General features: G+C 50.7%; 13 protein-coding genes across 13 annotated transcripts; 7 read left to right on the top strand and 6 right to left on the bottom strand.

Moving 5' to 3' along the window:
- Nucleotides 1–225: 225 nt before the first annotated feature.
- Nucleotides 226–980, bottom strand: M436DRAFT_70382 (uncharacterized protein; the record flags this gene model as incomplete). The annotated part of the gene is made up of 3 exons (XM_013574936.1): nt 226–388; nt 444–748; nt 963–980. 3 exons carry the CDS (start codon nt 978–980, stop codon nt 226–228), a joined length of 486 nt encoding a protein of 161 aa, XP_013430390.1.
- Nucleotides 981–1,563: 583 nt separating this feature from the next.
- M436DRAFT_70381 (uncharacterized protein) lies at nt 1,564–2,813 on the top strand (the record flags this gene model as incomplete). The annotated part of the gene is made up of 2 exons (XM_013574935.1): nt 1,564–1,999; nt 2,050–2,813. The coding sequence occupies 2 exons, from the start codon at nt 1,564–1,566 to the stop codon at nt 2,811–2,813; spliced, it is 1,200 nt and encodes a 399-aa protein (XP_013430389.1).
- Nucleotides 2,814–4,174: 1,361 nt separating this feature from the next.
- Nucleotides 4,175–6,934, top strand: M436DRAFT_79241 (uncharacterized protein; the record flags this gene model as incomplete). Its single annotated transcript, XM_013575023.1, has 1 exon — nt 4,175–6,934. One exon carries the CDS (start codon nt 4,175–4,177, stop codon nt 6,932–6,934), a length of 2,760 nt encoding a protein of 919 aa, XP_013430477.1.
- Nucleotides 6,935–8,302: 1,368 nt separating this feature from the next.
- Nucleotides 8,303–8,772, top strand: M436DRAFT_70380 (uncharacterized protein; the record flags this gene model as incomplete). Its single annotated transcript, XM_013574934.1, has 2 exons — nt 8,303–8,368; nt 8,422–8,772. The coding sequence occupies 2 exons, from the start codon at nt 8,303–8,305 to the stop codon at nt 8,770–8,772; spliced, it is 417 nt and encodes a 138-aa protein (XP_013430388.1).
- Nucleotides 8,773–8,867: 95 nt separating this feature from the next.
- M436DRAFT_40131 (uncharacterized protein) lies at nt 8,868–10,136 on the bottom strand (the record flags this gene model as incomplete). The annotated part of the gene is made up of 3 exons (XM_013574678.1): nt 8,868–9,103; nt 9,143–9,985; nt 10,040–10,136. The coding sequence occupies 3 exons, from the start codon at nt 10,134–10,136 to the stop codon at nt 8,868–8,870; spliced, it is 1,176 nt and encodes a 391-aa protein (XP_013430132.1).
- Nucleotides 10,137–10,395: 259 nt separating this feature from the next.
- Nucleotides 10,396–11,112, top strand: M436DRAFT_40474 (mRNA turnover protein-like protein 4; the record flags this gene model as incomplete). The annotated part of the gene is made up of 1 exon (XM_013574727.1): nt 10,396–11,112. The coding sequence occupies one exon, from the start codon at nt 10,396–10,398 to the stop codon at nt 11,110–11,112; it is 717 nt and encodes a 238-aa protein (XP_013430181.1).
- Nucleotides 11,113–11,914: 802 nt separating this feature from the next.
- On the bottom strand, nt 11,915–12,531 carry M436DRAFT_70377 (ribosomal protein L32e; the record flags this gene model as incomplete). The annotated part of the gene is made up of 3 exons (XM_013574933.1): nt 11,915–12,023; nt 12,104–12,350; nt 12,492–12,531. The coding sequence occupies 3 exons, from the start codon at nt 12,529–12,531 to the stop codon at nt 11,915–11,917; spliced, it is 396 nt and encodes a 131-aa protein (XP_013430387.1).
- Nucleotides 12,532–13,484: 953 nt separating this feature from the next.
- On the bottom strand, nt 13,485–15,011 carry M436DRAFT_15947 (cysteine proteinase; the record flags this gene model as incomplete). Its single annotated transcript, XM_013574482.1, has 2 exons — nt 13,485–13,711; nt 13,781–15,011. Coding segments are annotated over 2 exons (1,458 nt in total), but the record flags the coding sequence as incomplete, so codon positions are not given.
- Nucleotides 15,012–15,501: 490 nt separating this feature from the next.
- M436DRAFT_40070 (uncharacterized protein) lies at nt 15,502–16,182 on the top strand (the record flags this gene model as incomplete). Its single annotated transcript, XM_013574668.1, has 3 exons — nt 15,502–15,532; nt 15,584–15,861; nt 15,916–16,182. 3 exons carry the CDS (start codon nt 15,502–15,504, stop codon nt 16,180–16,182), a joined length of 576 nt encoding a protein of 191 aa, XP_013430122.1.
- A 707-nt stretch (nt 16,183–16,889) lies between these two features.
- Nucleotides 16,890–20,174, top strand: M436DRAFT_70374 (uncharacterized protein; the record flags this gene model as incomplete). The annotated part of the gene is made up of 2 exons (XM_013574932.1): nt 16,890–17,095; nt 17,147–20,174. The coding sequence occupies 2 exons, from the start codon at nt 16,890–16,892 to the stop codon at nt 20,172–20,174; spliced, it is 3,234 nt and encodes a 1,077-aa protein (XP_013430386.1).
- A 155-nt stretch (nt 20,175–20,329) lies between these two features.
- On the bottom strand, nt 20,330–21,599 carry M436DRAFT_79234 (uncharacterized protein; the record flags this gene model as incomplete). The annotated part of the gene is made up of 3 exons (XM_013575022.1): nt 20,330–20,463; nt 20,515–20,654; nt 20,725–21,599. 3 exons carry the CDS (start codon nt 21,597–21,599, stop codon nt 20,330–20,332), a joined length of 1,149 nt encoding a protein of 382 aa, XP_013430476.1.
- A 1,037-nt stretch (nt 21,600–22,636) lies between these two features.
- On the top strand, nt 22,637–23,276 carry M436DRAFT_79233 (ankyrin repeat protein-like protein; the record flags this gene model as incomplete). The annotated part of the gene is made up of 3 exons (XM_013575021.1): nt 22,637–22,648; nt 22,705–23,054; nt 23,111–23,276. The coding sequence occupies 3 exons, from the start codon at nt 22,637–22,639 to the stop codon at nt 23,274–23,276; spliced, it is 528 nt and encodes a 175-aa protein (XP_013430475.1).
- Nucleotides 23,277–23,660: 384 nt separating this feature from the next.
- On the bottom strand, nt 23,661–23,978 carry M436DRAFT_79232 (splicing factor 3B, subunit 5; the record flags this gene model as incomplete). The annotated part of the gene is made up of 2 exons (XM_013575020.1): nt 23,661–23,678; nt 23,733–23,978. 2 exons carry the CDS (start codon nt 23,976–23,978, stop codon nt 23,661–23,663), a joined length of 264 nt encoding a protein of 87 aa, XP_013430474.1.
- Nucleotides 23,979–24,248: the final 270 nt, after the last annotated feature.

Raw genomic sequence — 24,248 nt, 5'->3', positions numbered from 1 at the left:
ACTCGGCAAAGCAGTGGTATCGTGTGTAAGGGAGGTGGTAAGTTTCTTTTGAAAGAGTAACAAGTTCAGAAAAAAACGCCCGGAGAATGCTTTCATTCTCTACGTAGCGGTGATGACGCCCATGCTGACAACCCAAGGTGAAGAAACGTCGACGAGAAAGGACGACGGGAAGATACGAGAAAGAAGCCGCGGCGAACGGATGCAAAGACGAAAAGAAGACGTGGCTTAGATGTTGCCAATCTCGGCGACAAAGTCGTCGAGCTCCTTCTTGGTCATGTTGTACTTGGTGGCCATCTCCTCGTACTTGGCCTCCCATTGATCGCGGGCGGCCTCCAGGGCTTGCACCTTGCGCTCGTAGTGGCCGGCCTTGACGTCGGTCTGGCGGAGCCTGTTGGTAGCATGTCAGCAAACGCGTTGAGCGCGCGTCAGATCTGTGAACGTACTTGTCGTTGGTCTCTCTCAGGTTTCTGTCGGCCTCCTCAGCCTCCTCCTCCAGGAGCTGGAGTCTTCTCTGCAAGCTCTCGTTCTGGGTACCGTGCTGGGCGCTCTCGTCGACGGCGGCCTTGGCATCCTTGAGACCACCCTCGATCTTCTCCAGCTCGCTCTCGAGGAGTTGGTTCTTGTGCTTCAGCGAGGTGATTTCTTGCTCCTTGGCGAGGTTCTCCTGCTCAAGCGACTTGACCTTTGCCTTGAGCTCCTCGTTCTTGGAAGCGGACTCGTCGGCCTCGAGGCGGAGGGCGTTCATGCGCTGTCGTTGGGAGACAAGTCAGCTTGGCCGAAAAAGCGGTGGGGCATGAGGGGTAGTTGAAGTGAGCAGCAGCGACATCGTGATCAGATATAGACTGTAATTTGGACGATTTCGAATCATGCACCTTGCGGTGTATTAAGGGGAATCGTTGAGTTTCATCATGTAGACGTGGCATGGAGGGTGGAGGTGTTGTAGCTTTGTTGATGACACGCACCTGCTTGATGGCATCCATCTTGTGTGTTTGTTGTGATTACGGAGGGACCGAGTTGTGGTAGAAGGTCGAAGGAGCTGTGGAACTGAAGCTGGGAGAAATGTACAGGAAGGTCGGGAGAGCGGTCTTGTCAGATTGCAGTATTATGAGTATAAAGAGTAGAAGTTAAGGGGGAGGGGGATTCGAGAAGTTTGGTGTGATAGACGTTTGGGCCACTTGGACCACGCGGAGGCTGCCAGAACCTGGACCCCCGACTCCCGACCGCCAGCCAACGCCAAGCATGGTCGACCTGATTGGCCCGTGTGAGCTTGTTGCCGCGTCGACGACTGAGCATCAACAGAGCCAGGCTCAGTGGACATTTACGGCCTCCTTCCCCAACCGTGGTTAGGACAATAGTTCCTAGCAGTTGCCCTGTCACGAGTGTTGAAACAACCGACACGGTCGCAATTGCTCATCTAAAGTCTTCGTCATGCGACTAGGGTAGCCGACGTAAACAAAGACCACCTCGACAACCACTCGGACTACATCTACTTCGTGACGCATTGCCCGGAAATCTCTCGACTTCTCTCCACCTGGATCCGACACTTAACGACAACAGATCAACATGTTCGCTGCACGCGCTGACCAAGAGAATCTGGCGTATGCTCATCAAGCTGCCGCCGCTGCGAAACCATTGAATCAGCAGGCAAAGACTCCGGCCAACAAGGCTCCCAAGACGCCCTTCAGACGCAACCAAAATGACGAAAACGACTCTTTCCAATCTGGCTTCAAAACAACAAAGAAGACAAATCAGAAGGCTAAACTGGATCCCAATGCCTTCATCACACCGGCTGGCCCACGCAATCGCGCCCCGCTGGGCATGAAAACAACTAATGCCAAGGCAAAGACTCCGGCTCCCTTGACTGTCAAGGCATCCGCTCAGAAGACTCTCAGTCCTCGCCTGCGCAGACAGAAGGTCAAGATTCATCAAGCCGAACCCGTCCAGCAAGCACAAGATGATGGTGTGCCAGACATTGAGTATATGCCTCCCAGATCTATCCGTAAGTGCTCCTGTGGTTCTTTCGCTACCCCACAGACTGACCTTCCTCAGCCCTGCCTGACCATCCAGACACAATTCACGAACGGGACTATTCAATTTTTGCTCCCGAGTATGCTACCACCGGCTTTTGGGGCGCCTTCGAGAACGCCCCTGATGAGCACGGCGTGCGTCCAAGTGAACGCAAGAACCGCGAAATGATGGCTCGTACAGATAAGATACAACAAGACATCATCCGCAGGGCCCTCGAAGCCGACGACTTCCTCAGCCTCGATCTTACAAAGGTTCGTAAAGCCTTCGAGGAGAAGGAGCAGCAATCAAGAGCTCCTTCCAGCCTGTCGGCCCGACGTGCTGTCAGTGCTCTGTCGAGGTCTTCATCAACTACGGCACTTGGTCCTCGCTTCGCTGCTCCCACAGCAACCGCTGCTGCTCGCTCACGCACGATCAACACCGTTCGCCCGGTGGCTTGCAAGCCTGTCTCATCTTTGACTGCTCCTACCGCATCGTCGGCTCGCCATGCCAATGCTACTGCCACTTCGCGTAGCACACTCGGATATGCTGGAGGACGTGCTGTCTCTGCTGCCTCGAGACGCCCACTTTCGACTCTCCACGACAAGCCTGCTACCCCTACAGAGAAAAGAACCAGGACTCTGTTGGAGAATTTGATGGCTGATGATGCTGAGGTCGAAGAGCTCATTCGCGAACGCAATGCCCGTATGGAAGTTGACGACCCTCCTGTCGAGTCTATGAACAAGCTCTCAATGCTCTACGATGAAGACGATGAGTACAAAGACTTTCAGCTCACCATGCCTGAGTGAGCAAGGTGTCCTCCGGACCAATGCCTACTGGGTATGAGCGACACTCTTTAGCATGCTCTTTGTCACGGAAGATAACCTCCAACAACATTCGTTCTCTCATGCCACTGATGATTTCTACGCCCATTCTATGCTCTACGTGCACCATGTCTTATACTGCATGTATTTGGTGTTCAAGCAGATCGTACCGGTGTCGGTCGACGGCTGCATTCTTTATTCCAAGGTTTCGACTGGATGGTTCACTGTTGGGTACTCGGTTATGAACCCAGAGGTAAATGGTGTTCTCTTGGTCGGCTCTACTATTTTGAGATGATGATATGGCTGGTAGGGCCAGTTACTCCGTAGAATATGATAATACAAGCATTCGTTTCTTTAATTCCAACTGTCTCTCTCGCAGCGCGGGCATGAGACTTCCTGTACCCATTCGTAAGATTACTTGACTAAAAGTCTGTCGAATTCGAATATCCAGAGCGCAGAGGGTTTCTAAGCTAGAAGATAAGTTCACCATTCTTGGATGATGAACCACCATCTTATGGATTTCGTTTTCGTCTTTGACGTAGTTGTTTCTTCCAGATTATGGTGGTGTTGATGTTCCAAATGAGTCGAGTTCCTTCCTCTCCACCCAGACAACGTAGGTCTCTGATTCACTGCTGGCGCCCAACCTCAAACCACCATCATGGCGTCTTCGGACACACCCTAGCCGACCGTCCGAACTTTCCTCTAGATCTTCATCCGGCACGTGGGGATAGTCTCTGCCATTGCGAAACTTTTCGTGTTCGGGCTCGATGCGTTTTTGAAGCACCGAATATTTCGTGCTCGAAATAAGAGTATGGGCCTCCTCTGAGTTCCTGGGCCATGTAGACATATTTTGGGATGTGGTTCGTTGAGTAGGAGGCATTGGGCTTTAGAGACGAGGGAGCTTTTGGCTCTCCTGCAGCCGATGGTACCTCGACGATCTTGCGCTTTTTGGAAGATGACATCTTGAGGGTTTGCAAGTCACGGAAGCGAATTGCGATGGAGTGAAGTTGCTCTGAGGATTAGATGAGGAATACCTATGCACAAATCGTGAATAATTAATGCTCAGTAATGAAGAAGCAGGTTAAAGCGTGTCTCCAGCACAAAGAATTGGCCTAGACTCCCACCAAGAAACTATACATATACACACTGGCTCTCAAAGGACGTCTCTCCCTCTCAAAGGGGCCTTTTGGACTCGTATCAGCTCGGTTTCAACAACCTTTGCGTCGGAGAGACGTAAAAGCGCAGAGCAGACAAATTGCTTGGCACGCCGCACAAAAGTTCCTGTCGCGCTTTCGGGGCATCAACACCCGAACCAGAACATCTTCCCGAACCACTCAACGCGCACCATGGCAGCCAGCGCGATGCGCGGTCGTCTTGCACTCTCTGACCCGTCGGTCAAAGAACTCGCGCAAGCCAGCTGTGCTCACGAAAGTTACTATAATACTCTACCCAAACTAGAAGGGGAAGCTAATTGGCAACAATGGAGCGATGCATTGCAACACGCCGCGTTGATGGCTGGCACTGACACCGTCCTCAATGGCGAAGCAAAGCACCCTCAATCACTCGAAGGCAAGCAATACACTACTACAGAAAGGAACGACAACGTCAAGCGCACTGCCATCTGGCGAGCTCGCAACGAAAGCTTACTCAAAGCTATGCGCAGCGCTGCAGACATCGACTTAACTGACCTTGGAGCCTCAAACGCACACGACACTTATGTCAGTCTCAGATCCAGATACCATGCCTCCGATGACCAGCGAGCATTCAGATTATTCAGTGAGGACCTCATCACGGAATATGAGTTCGATCACTCACCCGAAGAGTTCGCCTATGGACTTCAGGATGCTTTCAACCAGTACAACCAACTCGTCGGCGATGACGTCGAGCAGCGTCTTCCGGAAAACTTCTTGAAGATGGCTCTTCTCGTTTCGCTTGGCTCTGCTTATCATGATTGGTGCAAAGCATTGTTGAGAGAACGCGATGTTTTAGCGCTGGGCCATGGGTCGACTGTGACATTCGACGAGCTTGTCGAGTTGGCTATAGTCGAGCACACTCGGTTGTTACAAGAACAGGCAAGAGGATCTGCCTCTACATCTGCACCGCTATCACAACAAGCGCCAAAGCGTAACATCTCTCTAGTCGAGGAGCCGGCTCGGCTGGATCTGCACAAGCCCTGCAGTGTGCCACATCATAGCAACGGCGACCACACGAACCAGGTCTGTATGGTTCAGAATCCTCGACTACGCTTCCTGGGCTGGAAGCCTAGCAAGGCCGATGAGATGTGGCTTGCAGAACATCCAGACATTGAATACCTGCAAGTGGGCAACATTACTCAACACACTGCAACTGCTCAGCCAGATCTACGCAGACCATGTAGTCTGCCGGATCATGTCCAAATGAAACATACAGATCAGGCCTGCTGGACTCAAAATCCCCAAATGCGCCGAAGAAGCTGGAGACCTAGCGAAGCCGACCAGAGGTATCTTGCAGAACACCCAGAGATCGAGGATCCACAACTGCGCAACATCTCCCTGAGAAGTTTTGATGATGTGTCCGAGGATGCATCTAAGGATGAATCAGAGAACAGATCTGATAACTACCCCGATGAAGAATCCGAGCATGACTCTGAGAACAGCTATGACGATGGCTCTGAGTGCGATGTTGAGAGAGACTCTGAGCACGAAGATGCAAGTGAGCAAGAGACTTTCGCTCGCGATCAAGACGACACGCCTACGGCAAAGGATTTTAACGACATCAATTCTGAAGATCTTCCCCAGGCTGATGGAGCTTGGGAACAGTTCGCAGCTGCTCGTTTTGCCGAGGTACAAGCACAGATAGATCTTGTCGCTCGCGCTGTGGATGGGTGCCAGAATTTTGGCAAGAAGGTTCACAAGAATGCGCCTCTTGTAGGAGATCTATCTGGACAATGGGTGCTTTACAACAAGGGGCTTGTTTCAAGTACGGTCGATCACTACACCATAGAATTGTGGGAGAATACCACAAACAAACAGAAGCAGATGCACCCAACGACTCGACGATATCGTGGGAAGCTAAGCATCAAATCTCACGGACACTCAACGACGTTCACTATTCCCAATATCTTGCCACATTCCCGTGTTTCAGGTCATCCATTGTCGGTGGTATTCAGACAGTCCAAGAATATATACGCAGGGAAGTTGACCTTCTGGGGTAGGGGGAAGATGATTATTAGCATTCCACCATCTGTCCTCGGTGAGGCGGATTGCAACGATTCCCGGTTTGTATTTGCAGGCCTCCGATCTGACACTGTTGTCAACTCATCTGCTGCCGAGGCCCAGGCGCACATGGGCGGTTCTGACGAGAGCAGAGACAACGAAGCAGGCGCGATTACTCGTAATCAACCTGCTGAGCGCGTCGAGCGCAACGGCCGTGCCGAAGCGACCGGTGAGTATGATCGAGTCATTAGAACAGAACCAAGCACTGTTGTGACTGTTAAGGACGAGAAAGGAGACTCAGATGTGATCATGAACAACGATGATCAGCCTGTCGTTATCAAGGCTGAAGAGCCCGAAACCATTGCCTCAAACGATGAGTTGGATGATGATGTCGCGGCCATCATCGACACTGTACAGAAGCAAGAGAACATGGTCAAGCAGGGTACGAACAAGCGTCTTCAACAACTCGGCGGCGAATGGCGCTTCCATTCGGCGAAACACAATCCAGACCTTGGTGGTGGTATCTCGCTCTCTTTCAGTATCCGCCAAAATCATGATATCCCAGATCAGATGTGTGCTCCTGGTCACTGCAAAGCCATGCCTACCCACTCCGATCGCTATCCTCGTCGAATCTTCTATTGCGGAGAGCTACATCTCAAGGGAGAGGAAGGAAAGCCCGATTTGGACTATCTCATCAGGCAGTTTGATTTACCAAAGCGCGCCTCCCCTGTTCACATCACAATCTTATTAGAAAATCGCTCTGATCAGGACACGATCTGCATGCACACGTGGTTCTTCGGTGATGGCACGATGCGCATTGAGCTCCCGACTGCGAAGATACCCGGTTATCGAGGTGAAGATGCATGGATCTCATTCTCGGGTCTTCAATGTGACAGACCAACAGGTGTTTGATGAGGAGGTTGGGATAGATGGAAGAAGAACGTACGATGACAATGCATAGTGTTCATAGCTCATCTCACAAGGAACGATTCTGTAGTAGCGAGTATCTCAGTGGACGTTATGGTTGATTCAAAGTTGACGTCTCTCTTTGTTGTTAGTACTGACTGAAGAGTGGTTGGTCAATGTGACATGCACCTTCCCTTGCCTGCACCACCTTGTCCTCTGTCTGTTTGCTGATCCGCGTGTCTTCGATTTGCATCATCCATCTTAATCTCCCGTTACGATCAAGGATGTCATTTCTTTCTCAGTCTTACTTGTTCACCTCATACCGTGCAGACAAGCTTTGGTGCATCTCTGGATCTTGCTTCGTTTCGACATGCCAATGCTACGGCATATACGAGAACAGCAATCTCACCATACGATCTCTAGATTCAGAACCGCCGTGAAAACACTGGCGGCTGGGTAAGCGAGAGAGCACCGCAGAATCGAGAGACCATTTCTGTAGCTGAGACCAGGAACTGTTGACTTATGATTGCTATTACGATAGATCAACTTCACTTGTCGTATTCTCCAAACTAGCTATGGTGGTTACCGCACACATGTTTTGCAAGGACTATGTAGTAAGCTAAAGACTCTATAGAAATGTGCTTCGTGAATTTGCATCTTCAGCTTGCCGTACTAATGACCCTGATCAAGTCAATTTTCGAGCAAGCTTGAAACATTTCACATGACTGAGGACAAGCAAATCAAGTCCCAGGCATTTCATGATCCGTGGGTCAAACACATGATACCTATCTGCGTCCGTAAGATTGTTTTCGTCCGGCTAAAAACAGATAATCGTGTTCTCTACGCAAAGATATCCACCGCCGCATGTCCATAGCCCTCTGATGCAACGAGTCAATCACCGATGTACATGAAACAACACGGAATACTCTATAAGAATGCTTGCAAGAATAACAAGCCGCTTCCTTATACCTATACATCACAAAATCATCGATACAGATGAACTATAGAATTGAACAACATATCTCAAGAACAAATCACGTGCGATGCTCGAAGCTTTATCTGTAAAAACCCCCGAAGTCTAGACCGCTCCGATCAGTAATCACCCCCTCTCGATGAGCCGGATGTCCGTCCGTGCAAATTTGGAATTCGCCATGTTTCCTACCTATCACAAGCAGTATATAGATGCAGAGTTTCGAAGGATTGAGAACAAGATGGACGTCATGTCACGAATAAAAACAGCATTGACACCCCCACACCACAGAACTAATTCTACCAAACTACAACTTCGAACGCGTGAAAGCCCGACATCATCACAAACTCTCGACGAGGGCAACACTAATACAAGCAACCACACAAACTAATACACACGACAAGATGGGCAAAGGATCCTGCTACTGCGGCAAAATCGCCTTCTCCTACTCTGGAGAACCAGCCAACAAGGCAAGTGCTCCCAACCCTGCCTTCTTCCCTCCATACTAACCCCTTTCCCAAAGGCAATCTGCCACTGCACCGACTGCCGCAAAATCTCGGGCTCGGCCTTTACAACCAACCTCGTGATCCTCGCCTCCTCCTTCTCTCTCGACTCGGGCACCCCCAAAAAGTACTCTGCAAAAGCAGACTCGGGACGTACAGTCACCACTGTATTTTGCGGTGATTGCGGCAGTAATCTATGGAGGGAAGGAGACATGAGTGCTGAGCAAGGCATTTTGGTCATCAGAGTGGGTGTGCTTGATGGAGCGGGTGTGTTGGAGGAGGGGAAGCCCAAGGCCGAGGTTTATACGAGTGAGAGGGCGAAGTGGTTGGGTGAGGTGGAGGGGTGTCAGCAGTTTGAGAAGTTTTTCTAGTTGGAGTGGAGGAGAAGAGGAAGAGTTGAATTGAATTGTTGGCTTGCATTTGGAATGATCTTGGATGGCAGGAGGGGATGTTCGATTTTGGTGGATCAAGAAGAATACGAAACTTCCAGCCCTACGGACCCGATGATGTTGTCTCTCCTTTTCAAATTCAGATCCGCACCTATACTGACCAGCAGATCCTTGATGCGGCCCTCCCACAGCACGCCAATCTTGCCGAGTTGATTGACCCTAGCCTTGAACACACTATCCACTTCTTGTGTACTGTTTCGCCCAAGCAGGTCTTTGGACAACTTTGTTTCCAAGACTGACTCTTGCTGTTTGTCTTGGATGGGTAGGGTCTCGCCGACCTCCAGAGGTTTACGTCGCCAAAGTTCAAGGCCGAGTTGGACGTCGGACTCGTAGCTGTAGATGTTGAAGTCGAAGCGTGAACTCAGTGCTACATCGTCCCCAGCTTTGACAGCGTAGCTAGACGAGATGTTGCCCATGAGGGGATTGCAGGTCAAGGCCATGGTGTAGGGAAAGCCAGTATGCGAAGGCAGAGTAGTGAAGCGGATAGCAGTGGATACACCTCCAGACTTATTCAGAGGGGAAAAGTACAACTCGGCACCAGCGCTGAGACGACCGATTTGAGGGTCGACGGGTACGACGTTGCCTCTAGGCGTTGTGGTCCGAGGGATAGTGCGAGGATCGAGACCAAAGTTGTAGAGACCGCGGACACCCATCAAGCAGCTGTCGGTGGAAAAGAGGTATTCGGTCGAGTACTTGGCATGGTCGTTCTGCAGTTGTGCCAGGACGGAACCGCCATTAGGGAGAGCAGAGTCGGAGACACATGACAGCCGCAGAAGGCGCGAAGGCGATATGCGACGCAGGTACAGGGCTTCGAGAGTCGACGTAGGCAGGTATAGACGGCCGTACAACAAAGTGTCTTTCTTGTCGATTCTTCTTCCAGCCTGCCAGATCTCCCACAGATATGTCTCGTCGGGTCGGCGCAGTTCGGGAAGGTGTCTGTATCCTCTGACCAGGTTGCGCAAGTCGATTATACTGCTTTGCGAAGGAATGCGCATGGGCAGGGACGAGTAGAGGAAAGAGATGGAGCCATCGACGAAGCCTCTGTTGGATAGAGTGTACGATGTCGCAAAGCCAGCAGCCGAGAGTGACGAGATACGAAGGCGAAGGCCATGCGGAGTTTGGAAGTCAAGAAGGGCTTTGCACAATGGTCAGCAGCGCAATGCACGACACAAGACATGGCCAGCTTTACCATTGGCCGTGGCCGTCAAGGTGCTGTACGAGTTGTCATGATCCCACAGCGAAGCCGAATAGAAGGCAGTTTGGACATAGTCCATGAACTCGATCATCTCATCTATATCATGGCTAGACTAGGCGATGACGAGACGAGCAGCTAAGAATTGGCATCAGATCATGTTTGCGACGACCAACATCAAACATTCAAGGTCGAGTCAAAGGGTCGGCAAGTCGGAGCTTCACCAGCGTCTTTCCCCCGCAAAAATCGCAGCTCCATCCTGATTTTTTTTGTCAGTTACGCCCAATCGCCAGCGGCACATCTCGCCCAAATCTCATCACCAGAACTCACATCACACACCAAATACAACAACCATGCCCAAGTCAAAGAGATCCAAGGTCGTCCACCTGACCCAAGTCCAGAAGAAGGACAAGGAGCTGCGCACAAAGCTCTTCGACAACGTCCGCGATGCCGCCGACAACTTCTCCCACATCTACGTCTTTGGCGTCGAAAACATGCGCAACACCTACCTCAAGGACGTCCGCACCCACTTTGCCGACTCGCGCATCTTTTTCGGAAAGACCAAGGTCATGGCAAAGGCCCTGGGCATGACCGACGCCGAGGAATACCAACCCGGCCTCTCAAAGCTCACTCCCTACATTGAAGGCAGCGTCGGCTTGCTGCTGTCCAACCGCGACCCCGCAGAGGTCCTCGAGTACTTTGAGAACTACTCCGAGATCGACTACGCAAGAGCCGGTGTCAAGGCCACCAGAGACTTTACCGTGCCCGCTGGTGTCGTCTACTCGCGCGGAGGAGACTTGTCTGTCGAAGAAGACGTCGCCCTGCCTCACAGTCTGGAAGTCACCATCAGGAAATGGGGTATGCCCACCAAGCTCGACAAGGGCAAGGTTGTCCTCGACGGCGATTACGAGCTCTGCAAGGAAGGCAAGACTCTCAACAGCCACCAGACTGCTTTGCTCAAGCTGTTCGGTGTCGCCATGGCCGAGTTCAGGATCCAGGTCAAGGCTTACTGGAGCCAGGCTTCTGCAGACGTTACCGCTGTCCAGGACCCCAACTCCATGGAGGAGTAGACAGTTCTCTGGAGCAAGGATAAACGGACAACAAAAGGGAAGGGAGGGAAAGCAAGACATGAAAAGACACCGGCAAACAACCGGGGTCACATGGCTGGCAAAAGCTTGCATGAGCGAGGCGCTCTGGCGTTCATTACATGGTCGGGTGTTTTTGTTTATTCTTTTTTTTTTCCTGTAATCGACATACCTGCCATTTCTCGAGAGAGATTGGTCCAAGAGCATGTTTCCACTTGGTGCAAATCAGAAGAAAAGCATGTAGAAGGGTCTAGATTAGTATTCATATGACCAAAAGAAAGTGTTCAGAATCCATCATTTTATACATAAACATCGAACCGAGAAGCATGTTCGGACCAAAGTGACTTGCCTGTAACTTTACAGAGGTGTCTTGATGCAATTGATGATGTCTATTATGCAGAGAGCCATGCATGTCAAAGGGACATTTGCGGACTGTGGAATTCAGACCAAGCAAATTGCTTGTTGACCATACAGGTGGGACACAGGTTCGAGCAAAACCACGAAAGGGAACAGAGTATGATCATAAAGCCATGTCTTTTTGATTGAACCCTCAATTTTTCGTTCTTTGTTCGCGACACAACGTAGCCTCGAAGACGTTTTTCATTGCAAGTTTTTTTTGTTGATGAAAAAGTTCGCCTATTGACCGACCACCCTCCCAGAAGCCCAGATCTTTTATCAGTCCGAGAAGGCCGGTTCCGTAATGAGAGAGCATGATCAAGTGCTACTAAAGTTTCCCCTCTGTCTGCGCCGAAGAAAAGTACCAATGAACCACTACAACCTAGAGCATTTATGACTCGGTGGTGATCTTGGCCTTGGCGTTGGTGACCTTGACACCGAGCTGCTTGGCGCGGGCGACAATGTCGATGCGCTTGCGGGCAGAAACGGCGTGAGAGATCCTGTAAGTAGATATGTTAGAACTGATGCTGCTTGTTGCAAGGGGCCTGTGCCTCATTGCTCGGTGGGAAGGGCGTCGTACTCAGCGGCGTAGGTGCGGTTGTGCATGAGGAGAAGGTCGAGCTCGCGGACGTTGTTGACGAGGAAAGCCTTGTGGCCGGAGGGCATCATGTGGCGGGTCTTCTTGTTGGATCCGTAACCGATCTTGGGCATGACGGCCTGTCCCTTGAAGCGACGGCGCATGGCATTGTCGATACCCTTGGGCTTTCTCCAGCTGGGGTCTACGCGCATGAAGCGGTCCGACTGGTGGCGGGTGAAGCGCGAAGTGCCTGCAAATCCATCACTGTCAGCGACGGGCTCCTTGTCTCTTCTTTTCGGTCGTCGTGTCTATCGTGGCGGCGCTCTCTCGATGTGTGTCTGGGTGTGTGCAGGACTCGCGGGCTTGTGGCTCCTTTGACGGGCGGACGTACGCTTCTTGACGATAGGGACATGCTTCTTTGCGGCGGGCATCTTTACGAGAAATCGAGGTCAGTGATGTTGTTCTATTGGCAGAGCGAGCGGGTGGTATATTCGTACTGTGTCGGATTGGGCGAGTTGTCGTTGGTCGCTGGTCAAGTCGTCTCAATCCTCAAGGCTCAAGTGCGTTGAATTTTCCACATCGCATTGCTTGGCATTGCGCTTCTCTCGCTTAGTGCAGCCAGCCCCACTTATTTCCGCTTTGGAAAAGAACCCTTCTGCTTTCCCTCGCTTCACTCTGCATGCTCAACATCTGAACATTTATTGTCACAATTATTTCCATGATGACTGTCGTTGTTCAATCTTGGTGATGTTTTTCAAAATTTTGGCTGTCAACAGCTGGAGAGAGAATATTATTCGATACTTAGTGCCGCGATAGGTTGACCACTGCGCTCACCACTTTACTGTCATACGATGGTTCTCTTGCACAAAAGTTCAGATTGACGCAGAGTTCAGTGATAGTGATGCGCGTCGCACCAGATAGTCATATTCATCATTAAGCTATGTAGAGACCGAAGAAATATTTCCCGTCCAAAGTCTGTGATCCGGTCAACCACGACCGTATGCCCCCAATGAGTCCAGAATATGCATCAAAACGCCTCGCTAATAGACACGTCACCCTCCCTATGGATGATCTATCAAGTCGCAGCGACCGCCTGGAGCGTCGAGAATCCAGATGATCTGCGTCGACCCTTGTTTCCAGCCGTCCTCATCCTATTGGGTGTTGATGTCTTTCTGACGCTCGGTAATGGCTGTGGTGTTTGTTCCACTTCTAGCTCTGGTGATGGTTCGGCAAGATGTTGTGGATCAGCTTCATTCTTCTCCGTGATCACCCCAGGCCGTTCAGGCAATTCTTCGCTTTGAATGCCAGGCATCGTGTTGGTCACCAGTTCTTCTGGATGCACTCTCTGCGTGTCGTGCGGTACAGACTCAGGGGCAGAAGTGTCCAAACGTTCATAGAAAAGCATGAAAACACCACCTTGTCCGAGAACATGATCTTCACTGACGGCAGACACATCATCATCACTGAGTCTCCACCACTTTGTAGGTGTTTGCTTTGATAGGGTGTCCTTATCGGCATCCTTTATGTGTTCCGGATGCTCACGATAGCAGATGTAGTGGCCGTTTTCATGGCGACCATAGTGAGCGACAGCAGCTCGAAGGACATACTGGGCTCTGGCGTCATTGCCAGAGGATCCAATCATCGATCTCGAAGGGTTCATGCGCCATTCCTCTTGATCACCAGCATTCTTGGTAGTGCCTAAGCACCACGGGCCTATATTGAGCATCTTGGGATATGTGACTTCGGCCAGATTTTTGCTTTGAGCACCTGTGTACTCGTCGAAAACGCTGCGATTCACATGTACCACCAAACACTGCGGCGCTCTGGCGACTACAGCTTGGCGAGTTTTGGTGCTAGATACTCGAGATTTCTTGGAGATTTGGCACTTCTTGTTGAGTGTGTCGTCGGAAACGTCTCCATCCGCGAGCGCTTGCTTTACTGCCTGCAACCTTTGCAGGGCCATTTCGCGAAGTTGTGGAGGCAGAGAGGCCGAGGAAGAACCAGATTGCTCATTAGAATGATCGGATTCGGTCGTCATTTGTTCGAGCTGTGACTTCGTACGCAACAACGTACACCTGGCGCATTCCACACCAGTAATCTCTTCCAGGCTTGTATACTCGTTCAAACAGTCCTCGATCTTGTAACTGTAATTTCTGCCAAGCGGTACCGTAACACAGTTGAACGGAATCATAGAGAGACCTTCAGAGAAGCCACAGCTGGTGCATGCGACTCGTTGTGCAAGGAAGCCGTCTAGGGGATTGCGTCGTTGTGCGGCCGTGTTCTGGTTGACAGAACCGGATGCCTTGACGATGTCTAGCAAGCCTACTTCTTGAAGTCCCGCTGTGCCTGGTGCGGTCTTCAGAGCTTTGGTCGTCTCTTTCTCCATGTCATCCATAATCTTTGAGAAGTATTCTTGAGCATCCTGCTGCTGCCAGCTGCTCATAGACTTCAACTTGGCCGGAGTCCAGATTCGGCAGCCATTGTTGGAAGAATCGTTCAGTTTTGCCATGAGGTCGCGTAATGAGCCCACGGTTGTTGAGGCATCCTCAGACCTAGTTGCGTTTGACTGTTCCAAGTAGGTGGTCAGAGACTGGAAAGCAGACAGCCCCTGCAGGACACTGTTCTGATAGCAAGAGTTGTCCCAGTTTCCAAGGCCTGGCGGAGCATCAGATGTGGAGCTGAGACCGCCGAGCCAGCTGGCTCTTCTCAGAGAGTTTGCGCCAGGAAGTATGGTAGCCGAGGCAGAACCAAGACCAAAGATTCTCCTCATTGCTTCAGTTTTGAAGGTATGGTTGTCGCTGTTCAATGGAGATGCGGTCGAGTCTTGGTACAGAGCTGGATTCCTTCGTTTGTCGACAGCAAGGACGAGAGCGGTAGGGGTGAGCAGGACTAGGACATTCCAGAAAAGGTCGGCAAGGATGTTAGGGAGGGCGAATGTGTAGGCACAGTAGAAGAGAGCTATGCCAGCAGCAATCCAGGCGCCCTTGTTTGAAGCGAGCAGACGATCGAGTGTTGAAGGGTCGTTGCGATATGAGTAGGAGGCGTGTGAATAAGTGTACGAGGCGCTCATGGTGCGCCTTGGTTGTGTTACAGTGCAGACGACGGAGAGCGAGGCAGAAGGGGTTGGTCCAGCATGGATTGGTGTCTTGACAAAAAGACAGAGCGGCGACCGAGACAAAGTTCGGATGAGATGGATCAGGTCAGCAAAAGAAAGACATGGACGCTTTGGTTGGCATTGCGACAAGTTCAGGGTCCAAGATCGACTCCGTCTCGACCGTGCACACCCTGCCCTTCCATTCACCGCCTTCGCCATGCCTACAGAAATTATTCGTTATGCTTCCTTCTGCCACCCTCAGATCAACATTCTCGTCTTCTCATTATAACACTCAAACAACACAAATATGGCCAAAGCAACCAAAGCAAAGGCTCGTCGTGAGTAGGCATCCTCGCTCTCATGTCAACCTCATTCTGATCCAAACACAGCCGTTTCTACTCGCTCTCGCGCTGCGCGCCGTGAAGCATCTCCGGGAATCAACCTCGACAAGTCCATTACTGGCGAGAAGACCACCAAGGAATCTGTAGACTACTTCCCCGGAGCACACGATGCTGGCATCTCGAAAAAGAAGAAGCAGAAGCCCATGACCCGTGCCCAGCGCATGCGTAAAGAGAAGGGCTTGGAGCGCGCAGAAGCGAACATGGATGTTCTACACACAAAAAAAGCAAAGAGCTTTGTCAGAGCGAGGAGGATTGACGACCGAAGAGTGTGTACCCTTGAACACACTTGACCAACTGTGACACTTTCTGACCATACTCAGGCGACCTGGGAGGCCATGAACGACAAGACCAACCGCTTCGTCCAGCCCAAGGCCGCAAAGGGCTCCAAGGCTGTCGACATGGACGCAAACTCAAGCGACGAAGAGAACCCTGGCAGACCCTCAGTATTCGCCATGCCTGGTGATGAGTGGGAAGACGAAGACGAAGACGAGGACATCGACGTCGAGCAGAGCATGGAAGCACCGAATACTGCCGACCCTGTCAGCAATGCTACCAACAACGACGATGACGATGACGAGATCCTGTAGAGCAAGATGCTCTCAATCGAGACCGCTTCCTCTCAAAGCCAACTTTTGGGCCTAGTCCAAGACTCGTACTTCCAGAAAGTTGCATGTCAGCCAATCCTGGACAAATCGAGCGTCCAATCCAGTCAAAGCACGCTTCATCTGCGTTACCATGCTGCGCGAGTTACTACGAAAGCCACTCACGTCGTGCGACAGCGTGCAGTGGATGGAACCGAAAGGCTCTCGAAACAGAGTGCCATACTCATGGCTAGACTACCAACCTCTTCAACTCGAATATGTTTCTGCAAAGACAATTCGAATCAGCCACAGCGTTATGTAATGAAAGCTCGTATGGCGATATCAATTCCACCAATTCAGATGACAGACGATATTACTGTCACAAGTTGGTCACATTACAGATTTTTCATGAACGGCTCCCAGTGTGATATGAACGTTGTTCTTGTGTGCTTGAATAATACAACATGAATGCCAAATACAGAGCCGCCATCCTGGTACTCGGACTTTTCGGAGCCACCCCAGATTGAGCATGGCACGCTCTGACCACCCCCGACGTAATCCGCGGGCGGCCGTCTTCGCAATCTCTACTATTATTTTGATCTCACCTCTTAGCTTCCTGATCCTGCTTACACAAGGACGATCAGAGTATGCATCTATCAACTTGGTATTACATTGACGCAGAGCCATTTGCTTGAGCTGTGTCGACACCTACAATGTCCGACCCTTCGCCATCTTCGCAGACCCCACCAACAACAGACGCGCCAAGTCAAAATGGCAGTTCTGAAAAACATCACGACGATGGAGCCGCCGGAGATCGAGTCAACAGCGAAAAGCCAAAGAAACTCAGTTTAAAGGAAAGAGCTGGTAAACTATGGGCGAAAACACAATTGGATGTGACGACGATGAAAATCATGGCCAAGTGAGTGCAATATTATCAGAAAGAAGTTGTATGAATCTGACCGTATCGTAGGGGCGCCCTTGCGCCAACAATCAGTCTGGCTGCATACCAGGCCACAAACTTCGCCGAGATTTATACAACTCTAGGATATCTTGTTGGTGTCGTTTCCATATTGAGTTTTGCAATTATGCCAAGAGCCAAATTCCTACAAACCTGGTTCTTGAATATGCTGGCCACCTGTTTCGCCTCGTGTATTGCTCTACTAGCCATATATTGTGCAGTCCAGGCCAGACTTCACACAGAAAAGGCCGTACGTACAGGAGGACCCGGCACAAGCGGAACACCGTCTCCCGGCGCAGCTACATCCACTTACAACTCGTCTGCAGCAGCAGTCAGCGGTATTTGGCTGTTCTTCGAAATCTGGATCATCAACACGATGAGGGCTAGAAATCCTCAGCTTATGATTCCGGGTATCATTGCGACCATCTTTGCGAACGTGAGCATGGTTTACGCTCCACAATTCGCATCCATGACGACCGGAATCTCTTTTGTCAAACGACTTCTCGAATCTTTCTTTACAGGATTCGCGATTGGAGGAGCTGTTTCTCTGTTCATCTTCCCTATAACCATGCGAGGAATCGTCTTCAAGGAGTTTACAGGATACATCATGTTATTACGCAAGATGACCAAGGCCAATCTTACATATCTCCAGAGCCTCGAAGAAGGAGACATGTTCTTCGGAAGGAGCGATACAAACATCCCAGAGAAGCCGAAGCGAACATCGGAAGCCCAAGCTATTAAGGATACGCTTGCAGGACTTGCTGCTTTGCACGGAAAGCTCTCTATCGACTTGAGCTTCGCTAAAAGAGAAGTCGCCATTGGACGCCTCGGTCCAGATGATCTACAAGAGATTTTCAAACAGTTACGAGGACTTATGCTTCCCATCATAGGTCTTAGCAGTGTAATTGATGTGTTCGAGAGAATTGCCGAAGACAAAAACTGGAATCATCCCGCTCCAGCAAAGCCGGTTGAGGAACTCGACGATCCCAATGAGAGGAGCAGAATGGAGGCCGTTGCAGATTGGCATGCCATCTTCAAGACGATGCGTGAACCATTTGCTCGAATTGTTGGCGACATTGACGAAGGCTTCGAGCACGTGTTGATCACTCTGCAATTAATCAAGCCACCAAAGAGAGAGGCGGATCCCGAATCTGAGGGCGATCGGCCACACCCTGGAGACAGAAACTTCCAGAGTTACCACTTCAAGCGAGTGGACGACTACCATCGTCAAAAGCGTAAGCTGCTGAGACGTTGGTGTGAACTCAGGGGTTTTGTTTTGCCCGATAATTTCTTCGAGAACGCGCAAGACGCCAGCTTCACCGCTCCCGAATGGTACCACAGCGTCAAGAACAATGATGAGCGCCAGACGTATAGAGCTAGACTCTTCATTGTTCTGTACGTGGACTACCTGCTGGACTCAATAGCTAGGACTGTCCACGAGTTCGTCAAATATGCCGATGCAAAGGTCGAGAGTGGAAAGCTGGGTCGTAAAAGACTCATCGTTCCGGGTGTCAAACGATTGAGGAAGTGGATCAAGTCAGCCTACAGCCGAAAGCAAGATGCATACAACGATGAACAGCATGGCATGAACGAGGATGGCAACCATGCTTCTAACGTATATCTCGGCGATGCCTACAACAAGCGCAAAGACCCTGAACATCTGCCTCCCAGCAATGCCTGGGAGAAGTTTGGAGACCGCGTTCGTGGCATTGCTCACTTCCTCCGTTCACCAGCATCCACCTTCGGATTCCGAGCTGCTTGCGCTACAATGTGTCTTGCCATCGTCGCCTATCTACATGACACTCAGACCTTTTATGTTAGGCAACGATTGTTCTGGGCTCAGATTATGGTAGGCCTGAGTATGTCTCCTTCTGCTGGACAAAGCTTGTTCAGTTTCGTGCTACGCCTTACTGGCACGTTTTTAGCTATGGTGACCAGTTTCATCATCTGGTATATCGTCGACGGACATACTGCTGGAGTACTTGTATTCTTCTGGTTTTTCGTTGCTTGGGGCTTTTTCATTGTCCTAAAATATCCTCGCTTCATTCAGGTTGGTATGATTTACTCGGTCACGAATACGCTGATTATCGGGTATGAGTTACAAGTCAGAAAGATTGGTGTGCAGCTTTCCGAAACGAATGGCCAGGCATACTATCCCATCTATGAGCTGGCTCCTTATCGTCTGGCCACCGTTGCTGCAGGTATCTTTGTGGCTTGGGTGTGGACCGTGATTCCCTACCCCATCTCAGAACACTCGGAGCTTCGCCGCAACCTTGGATCATCTTTGTACTTGCTCGCCAACTACTACTCAGTCGTCGTCGAGACAGTCAAATTCCGCGTCAGAGGCGACTTCCACAACCTGGACTCTTTCGACGACGGCCATAACCCAGCCAAGAAGCTCGAAAAGATCCGACAGACCGTCTTCTCAAAATCTGTACTGGTGCTGCAAGGCCTACGCACACATTCAGATTTCATCAAGTTTGATGTGCCGATTGGTGGTCGTTTCCCTCGTCAAAATTACGACCGGATCATTGCTCGCATTCAAGACATTCTCAACTTTGCTTCCCTGCTCAGCTACGCATCCCAGACCTTCTCGGAAATGCAGAATACAGAAAAAGATGGCTCGGAATCTCAATGGCTGAATGACTTCCGTCGTCTCGTCAAGGAAGCAGACGTTACGAGCAAAGAATCTACCACGTTACTTTCCTTGCTCTCAGCTTCGGTAGCCAGCGGACAACCCCTCCCACCCTACCTCCAACACCCTGAACCCTATCGCCTCAGCGCGAAACTCGAAAGTCTAGATTCGAATATCTTGTCCGTGAGACATATGGCCGAGCCAGGCTTTGCTGCTTTTGCGGTGATGCAAATATCAACAAAATGTATTGGTGATGATTTGAAGGCGCTGTTGGCTGATATCAAGGAGTTGGTTGGTGAGCTTGACTTTTCGTTCCATGTAGTCAGTACAAGGGATGCTTCGTCGAGTGAGTCGCAGGATACTTTGATCAGGGAGGATAGTCAAAATCGACGGAAGGCTGATTGAGATTGTACTTTTGGAGTTATCGACGTAAATTGTATACCCTTCTTTTCTCTGGCTTTGGTATCCATGATCGCTCTTTCTTTGTGCGCTGTTTATGCTTCGCCTCCCTGTTCATCGCAGCCAATCTGAGACTACCACTCCCCACCCTGTTGCAAGTCTCAATCCAACACAAGATGCATGAGTGCCCGACTTGCGCCCACGAAGCGTAAGTAAGCCAACTTCTTGTCATGCAGAAACATGTCTGCAGTGAACGGGATGCAGTATAGCTCCAACAAAGCGACGGTCTTGTCATCTATGTTGTGTTAGCTTCAAGCTCTGGATGAGAACAAAAGTGTGAGCTTACCATCTAGGTTCCTAATGTCTTGACCTGTGACAGGCACTGTAACCTCTTGTTCAGTCTTGGCGTCCGGCAACGGAAGCATCTCGAGGCCGTCTTCAAGAGTGGATGCCTGATGGTTGATCGCGCGTTTTTCTTGACGGAAACTAAACAGTAGCAACGTCAATACAACTTTTTCTTTTTTCTCAGATGTGACGATGCGGAATGAAGTCTCACCTTTCACTCTCGTCTTCCTCGCCGATCCTGAAGCCTCTTCCCAGAAACTCACGCATGGCTGCACAGTCCTGTGAGAGGCGTTCTGCAAAACCAAGCATTCCCAGTACAGCAGTGCCGGCATCACCCCTCGCATCAAAAGTCAAAGCGTCAACATCAGTCAACTCGGTGGATACAATGAACTTTCGATCTCCAGCATCAACAGCATTGAACTCGACAAATTGTGGTGAAGACAAAGAACTCATATCAAAACCCTGCATCACGGCCTGAGAGATTTGATCTTCAGTCGTCAAAGCCATCTGCTGGGGGGCACTCGTAGGTCCAAGAGAGTGAGTCTGCTGCTGTTGTGGGAACATAGCTTGAGCGAGGGTTATCCTGCCTTGCATTCTCTCTCCTCCCGTGGGATAGGGCGAATGCCTCTGCATCTGTCTCTTTTGAGTTGCTGCAGCCTTCTTCAACCACTTCTTGTTCGCATTGCCGCTCACCTTACTGCCGCCCATTGAATCACCCAGAGGTGTGCCGCCGCGGTGGAACACCATAGCTGGAGGTGGTTGTAAGGATTCAGGCATCAAGTCTTCAGGGGGCACAGAGACACTGCGGCGATGACCAAGCATTTGATGGCGCATGAGCTCGTAAGACTGGGGAGACAGCTCTGGTTCGAAGAATGTGGGGCTGAGGTGTGCATGACCGCTGAAGATTGTGTAGTCGAAGGGTGAGAGTCGTTGTTCTTTGCTGAGTATGGGTGTGTTTTGGTGGGAGCTGAGGAGACGTGGATCCACGCCGCCATAAGGGGGTTTGTCGGAGAAGTCGGCGTATTGTTGGAGGGAGTAGTTGTCCATGTCGTTTGGGTAGAAGGAGTCGTCCATCGGTGCAGACATGTTTCGTGATATTGAGTAAACGACAGTATTGAAATGATCGACAGACATCAGGCATCATATATGGGCCTTCGACTAAGATTCCATGGATAACAGTGTAAACCTAACTTTCTTTGTTCATATTGCTACCAGAAATTCTTGAGACACGGCAGTCGCAGAGATCATCCGCGGTTGGCTGGGTCTCGAGACATGCAGCTGAGACTCGGGAGGCTGCACTGATGATCCGGAACATGCTTCCCGGTATAGCTGCAGCACATCGACGTCCAATGAGATCCACGCTGCCATATGGCTATAGGAAAGTTTCACAGTCCTTCTGAATCAATTAGAATGGGTCTGAGTCGGTGAGCATCCAAAATGTCTGCTTATCGTATGTAGATACAGTAGACCAGTAAGAGTGGTAGTAAGATGGATCCAGACGGCCGAAAAGACCCGGTAAGTCTCGAGTGTCGCCCCGGTAGGTCTTGAGTCGCCTCTGCTTATGAAGTAGACCGCCAGACCTTCTTTTGCTGATCTTACAAGTCTCTCCTTGGTGGAGGAGCTCGATCGACTTACCTGTCCAGCCTGGGTTCAGCTTTACCAAGTAGCCAGTAGCTATGCATGTAACTCATGATAGTCATATTAGTGTTTTGGCTACTAATTGTTTAGGAGTGGCTGCGTGTCTCATGCATGTCGCTGCCTGAGGGTAACAGCCATCTGTATGAGGTCACACATTCACCACTGGAGTGATCACAGCGAGAGTCCATCTTCGGAACTGACCATCAAGTCGTATGGTGAACAGGCATGTTGACAAGTGAGCATGTCAGAGAATCGGCTTGAGAGGTTGATAGAATCGACGTTTGATGTCAATGGCCGGATGCGCGGAGAACTGAAGGCCCGTGCAGCATCCCCGAACAGCAACCAGAGGGTCAAGGAGCACCATCCACTTTTGCTCTACAACTTTGGCTGCCTTGTCGAACACTCGCGACTCTCTCTCACCTGGTCACATACCTCTCGACTCCATTTCTCAACCAGTTTCGCCAGATTCACACGGCTCATCAAACATGGCAGACGAAGTAATTTAACACACGAGGCAGTCAGCCCCAAGCAACCGCTAATATATATCACCCAGGGTGCCTCATCCCGCGAACTTTTGCTCGAAGCATGCCGCCGCAACAACACCGATCTCCTGTCTACAGTTCTATCAGACTTCAAGTCAACCGACGAACTCGCCAACTTCCTCAACACTGCGACTGACGCTTTGGGCTGTGGTGCCCTGCACATCGGTGCTCAATATGGTGCCTACGAGGTTCTGGACATGCTGCTGGATCAAGAGGGTGTGGAGATTGATGGTGTAGAGAAGAGAGAGGGAGACACATGCTTGCACAAGGCAGTGAGATATGTCAACAGCTTGAGCAAGGACGAGTGGGAGGAGGGTCAGGCTATTGTCGATATCTTGATCGACGCTGGTTGCGATCCCAGGTATGTCGTACAAGTATCGGTTCTCGGTTGACTACAGGGCTGACAAGGCTGTCCAGGATACGCAACAAGGCCAAGCTGCGTCCTATCGACCTCACTGATCCGCGCAACACCGAGCTCAGGGGTCTTTTGCAAAAGGCAGAGTTCACTATGTTGGCTGGTGATGATGTCGTACAAGAAGACGACGACGATGCTGGTGCTGGCAGTGCCAGTGACAGCGATTAGACGTATACCTTCTCCTACTATCAGCATCATAGTACTGGAGCACAGGAGCATCAGGATAGGTAAACCATGAGCATGGCTAGGCGTTTTTGGGGGGTCGATCTTCTTCATTTCATCTGTGCATAAACCAAGCCTATAGACGGACAAGACTACGGCTCGATGCCATTCAAAACTCTTTGTCCATGTCCCCTTCGACCTTTGATTACCAGGTAGGATATAGAAGACGCTTGCCGAGTGAACGCGCGTTTCTTGTTCCGAATGTTTAGTCGGTATATGTCGTGGCGGTCGTGATGATGCTGTAGAAGCGGCGCTGGATGCTGGTAGATAACAGCCGGCGATGTGGTATTGATTGTGTCGAACGCGATTGTTCTGATCCTCGGTTGTCGTTCACTCCTGGTCTCTCGTCTGCAACAAAGTTAGTCGTTGTAGATGATGCGAAAAGACGGATTGTGCACGAACCTCTGGCGGAGGACCAACAGGTCTGACCATCTTCTCGATGAGCTTGACGCGCATCTCCTCGCGAGTACCCTCGCCCAGGGCCAGGGTCATGTACGAGAGTAGAGGCGGGTGGCCGACATACGAGGCCAGACTGTCGCGCTGAATGTTTGAAGTCCACTCGAATCTGGTCGTGTCGGCATGTCCGGTTCCGACGTATTTGTTCTGGAGCGCCTCGAGCTGCTGAGTAGTACGGAGCTTGTCTGCCATCTTGTGTAGTCTTGTGTGGTTGATCGATGACTTTCGCGAACGATGATGGTTCCTTCCTCCAGATGGCCGCCAAGGGTTATTGTCTGCTTTATCCCCGCCATCTCCGGCGCAATTTAGCTTCGCGTCAACCTTGAGGAAGTCGCGACCCGCGCGCGAGCTTCAGCAGTCGAATGTTAACATTTTCGAGTCACTTTCAACATAACGACTACTAGACATCACAATGCCTCCTACTCGAAAGCGTCGCGCTGTGAGTAGCTGACACTCAAATTC

This window comes from Aureobasidium namibiae (assembly GCF_000721765.1).
Source record: "Aureobasidium namibiae CBS 147.97 unplaced genomic scaffold scaffold_3, whole genome shotgun sequence".
Taxonomy (NCBI): domain Eukaryota; kingdom Fungi; phylum Ascomycota; class Dothideomycetes; order Dothideales; family Saccotheciaceae; genus Aureobasidium; species Aureobasidium namibiae.
Note: the sequence above shows the minus strand (reverse complement) of the source record. Positions and strands in the feature narration are given on the sequence as shown.